We start from the raw sequence: 4,217 nt of genomic DNA on the forward strand, positions 1-4,217 counted from the left end.
ACTATATGAATGAGTCGAACTATTATGTATCGAACAGAATTTCGTTCTGCAGTCCGCGATCAAGTGACCTTGACGTTTGCAATTATAACACGTCATTCCCGCAACTTGACTATTATTAACTACATTTACTTGTTGTGGCTTTGTTTCATTCTTTGCAAAAACTTGAGTTAACATGGGATCAAGATCAGGACACTTAGACGTGTTTTTTTTATCTGTTTATATACATCCAATTCCGTACTTGCAGGCGTTAACTTTTTATCAAAACACCGCACTAAAGCTTCAGGCAACATAAGTGTCATGCAAGTTAAATACATTAATCGTAAAAAATCTTTCACGGAGATGTTATCTCTAGTAACCCAAGTGGAATTACCTAAAATATCTTGATATTCATTAAGCCTATCAGCTATGAGAGCTGCTCTCTCAATAACATTAAGCCGATTCATAGTGGCTTGATTAAGTGTATTTCTTAACGTTAATACTACATCCAAGGCTTCTTCACCCCCATAGACCGCGCGTAACTTAACTTTGAAATCATCCCAGGTAACTGCTTCTTGAAATGAAACACCTCTTAAATACGCACTCGGATCCCCCTTGGAAAAATCTATAAAACTTTTAGCTTCTTGTAATTGTACAAAAGGGTCTACGATTTGTTTGGCATTTAAATGGGCATCGACGGATGAAATCCATGACTCCACATTTTGAGGCAAGAAGCCATTAACCCGACCCTGAAAAGGAAGGATTGCAGACCTGGCATTTACAAGCGTCACAATCGGGAGAGGATTAATCTGTCCTACGCCACTAGGTCCAGGGATGGGGCTCACAGGGGGCGTCATGACTACTGTATTTCTTTTCCTATCTCTTCGACCTCTTGCAATTCTATCAAAATATCTATATGAATACAGACGTCCACTGCGTAAACGCATAAGCACCCAATGATAAAGATTATAACAAAATTCCCCAAAACAATTCTACTAATCCCAAGACATTTCCCGAGAATTTCTGAAAGAAAACGGAATTAGCTCAAAGAGAGAAAAATTCTAGATGAGAATTCGGAGTTGAACACAGTTTCCTTTAATGAAAGGAAAATAAAAGATTAGCAAACCACTCACCCCGGTAATAATCGACTAACGACTCGTGATAACTACACTTCACTGCCCAAACTGAAATGAATATGAAAATTGTACTTAGCTTTATATGGTTCTGTGTGATGTCATCATATCCTCTCTCTCTCTCTTGATGTTTGGGTGAATGTGTCGGTCCGATTCCCTCTCTCTCTCTTGATGTTTGGGTGAATGTTTCGGTCCAATTTCCGTTGAATGTAGTGCTTCCTGGATATGTTTTGTAAGCGTTGAACGTCAGTCCTTGGGTTTCCTAGGATGTTGATTGAAGATCCAGTTCATCAGTTTGTATGTATAACATTCATTAAATGTTTTAGTCTTCGATGGACTATGATACTTAGTCAAAATTGTAGATTCATTACTGTTGATTTCTTGAAGATCTTTCTCTAATTCTTAGAGTCTTATTGTTAATTTCTTGAAGATCTTTCTCTGATTCTTAGAGTTTTAGCGCTGCCACCATTTATTAGTGTGCTACTGTTATTAACACACATTGAGTATGTGTTGTTTGAGATGTTTAGTCTTGAATTAAAGTCAAGCATGGTAACTTTAAAATGGTTTATTCTATAAAAACAACAGTGTTAAACATCTCCATCACAGGAGTATAGCTGGTTTGGTCGGATGACCAATTCAGGTGAAGTATAGATAAGAACTGCCTAACATATCGATATCACAGATATCGTATATTTAGTTGTCTCAGCATTTAAACACAATATGTAAACTTTTCATTAGTCTAGGAAGACACCTGCATCCGGTGGCGACACAATCTTTCACACGGTATGCATTTGTGTTTATGCTTTAGCAAAATATTACATTGCTGAGAGATGCAAAATGCATCCTGTTATGATTTTGTCTGACTACAGCAAATCTCATGCTAGCTTCTTCTTCCACAATGACATATTACGTCATGTGTTTTAAACATGTAATAACTGTTACATATATATATATATATATATATATATATATATATATATATGTATGTATATATATATATATGTATGTATATATATGTATATGTATATATATATATATGTATATATATATATATATATATATATATATATATATATATATATATATTTATGTGTGTGTGTGCGTGTGTAATCCACTCTCCCTTTTTCTTAGGGGCTGTGAATTAGAAAGTGTCTGTTCTACATCTATTAGCTAATCTTCCGGAAGGCAGTTGCTAGGATATCGTAGAATAGGTACATAATAAACCTTGAAGATCAAAAGATCCTGCTTATTGTGTGGCATTTGTCTTTTTTATAAAGACTGTTTTAAGAAAATATATATGTTTACAGAAATCTTTAGTCTCAGAGAAAGATGAATACATTATTATTATTAATATTACTATTATTATTATTATTATTATTATTATTATTATTATTATTATTATTATTATTATTATTAGCTAAGCTACAACCCTAGATGGAAAAGCAATTTAGGAAGATATACTTGTACAGTCAAGCGTTATTAGTGTGTTTCAAGTTCATAGGTTAGAAAGTGCTGTTTATATGTTATGCGAACATTAATGGAGATTTTTAATCAAAAAGGGAATGTTGATTGACCGTTTGGCACGGTCATTGAACTGAAACACTCTCTCTCTCTCTCTCTCTCTCTCTCTCTCTCTCTCTCTCTCTCTCTCTCTCTCTCTCTCTCTCTCTCTCTCTCTCTCTCTGAAGGAGAAGAGGACGTAATAAGAATATTTTATATTTTTATTATAATTTAAACACTATCTTTTAATCTCGAGTCTCCTTTCCCTTATTGTTCTTTGTTGATTTTCTTCCGTTTGTTAGCTATGCAAAGAAAAGATTTTATAATTGGGGTATCTATAGTAAATATGCGGTAAGAGTAAAGAAAATTAAGATAACCTCTGCCATAAACAGACCAATTAAGTAAAGAGATCATTGTACTGCTTCCTATCTTCTCGCTGTCTAACCTCTTAAAGCCTAACTTCATATTGCAACTGCCAAGTTTTTCATCAGTTTTGCGAGTGGATGCTGAATCAACCTCTCAGACCCCAGTGCCCGGACCATATAGTCCGAGTTCGTAACTCGGTTCAATAACGCGTTTAATTTTGGCTCCTGGGAAATTATAGGGGCACTTGGTATGTGTTTCTTTTACTACAAGTCGTCGGCCCCTCGATATAGGACCACCTACCGCAAGTCGTTGGCCCCTCGACATAGGACCACCTACTACAAGTCATCGGATCTTTAACATAGGACCACTTACTACAAGTCTTCTGCCCCTCGATATAGGACCACCTTCCACAAGTTGTTGGCCCCTCGACATAGGACCACTTACTACAAGTCATCGGCTCTTCAACAAAGGACCACTTACTACAAGTCGTCAGCCCCTCAACACAGGACCACTTAAAAGTCGTTGGCCCCTCGGTATAGGACCTACTCCTACAAGTCCTCTTCCCCTCGACATAGGATCACATATTGAAAGTCGTCGTCCTCTCGACATAGGATCACATACTACAAGTCGTTGACCCCTCGACATAGGACCCCTACTGCAAGTTGTCGGCCCCTCGACATAGGACCTCCTACTACTTGTCATCATCCTACTTCAAGTCGTCGGCCCCTCGACATAGGACCACCAACTACAAGTTGTCGACCCTTCGACATGAGACCACCTACTACAAGTTGTCGTCCCCTCGACATGGGACCACCTACTACAAGTTGTCGTCCCTTCGACATAGGACCACCTACTACAAGTTGTCGGCCCCTCGACACAGGACCACCTACTACAAGCTGTCAGCCCTTCGACATAGGACCACTTACTACAAGTCATCGGCTCTTCGATACAGGATCACATACTACAAGTCATCGGCCCCTCGACATAGGACCACCTACTACAAGTCGTCGGCCCCTCGGTATAGGACCAACTCTTACAAGTCGTCTTTCCCTTGACATAGGACCACTTACTATAAGTTGTCTGCCCCTAGACATAGGACTACCTACGGCAAGTCGTTGGCCTCTCAACATAAGATCACATACTGAAAGTCGTTGGCCTCTTGACATAGGGTCACATACTACAAGTCGTTGGCCCCTCGACATAGGACCCCCTACTACAAGTCGTCGGCCCCTCGACATATGA

At 38.5% G+C, this 4,217-nt stretch overlaps 2 protein-coding genes across 2 annotated transcripts; both read left to right on the forward strand.

Moving 5' to 3' along the window:
- Nucleotides 1-2,955: 2,955 nt before the first annotated feature.
- LOC137621634 (uncharacterized) lies at nucleotides 2,956-3,609 on the forward strand. The gene is made up of 2 exons (XM_068352106.1): nucleotides 2,956-2,960; nucleotides 3,246-3,609. Exons 1-2 carry the CDS (start codon nucleotides 2,956-2,958, stop codon nucleotides 3,607-3,609), a joined length of 369 nt encoding a protein of 122 aa, XP_068208207.1.
- Nucleotides 3,610-3,743: 134 nt separating this feature from the next.
- Nucleotides 3,744-4,217, forward strand: LOC137621642 (uncharacterized). Its single transcript, XM_068352111.1, has one exon. It carries the CDS (start codon nucleotides 3,744-3,746, stop codon nucleotides 4,215-4,217), a length of 474 nt encoding a protein of 157 aa, XP_068208212.1.

This window comes from Palaemon carinicauda, chromosome 2 (genome assembly GCF_036898095.1).
Source record: "Palaemon carinicauda isolate YSFRI2023 chromosome 2, ASM3689809v2, whole genome shotgun sequence".
In the NCBI taxonomy this organism is placed as follows: Eukaryota; Metazoa; Arthropoda; class Malacostraca; order Decapoda; family Palaemonidae; genus Palaemon; species Palaemon carinicauda.

What these genes read in the sequence shown, in the direction of transcription:
- LOC137621642 (XM_068352111.1), top strand. Translation starts at nt 3,744, where the DNA reads ATGAGACCACCTACTACAAGTTGTCGTCCCCTCGACATGGGACCACCT.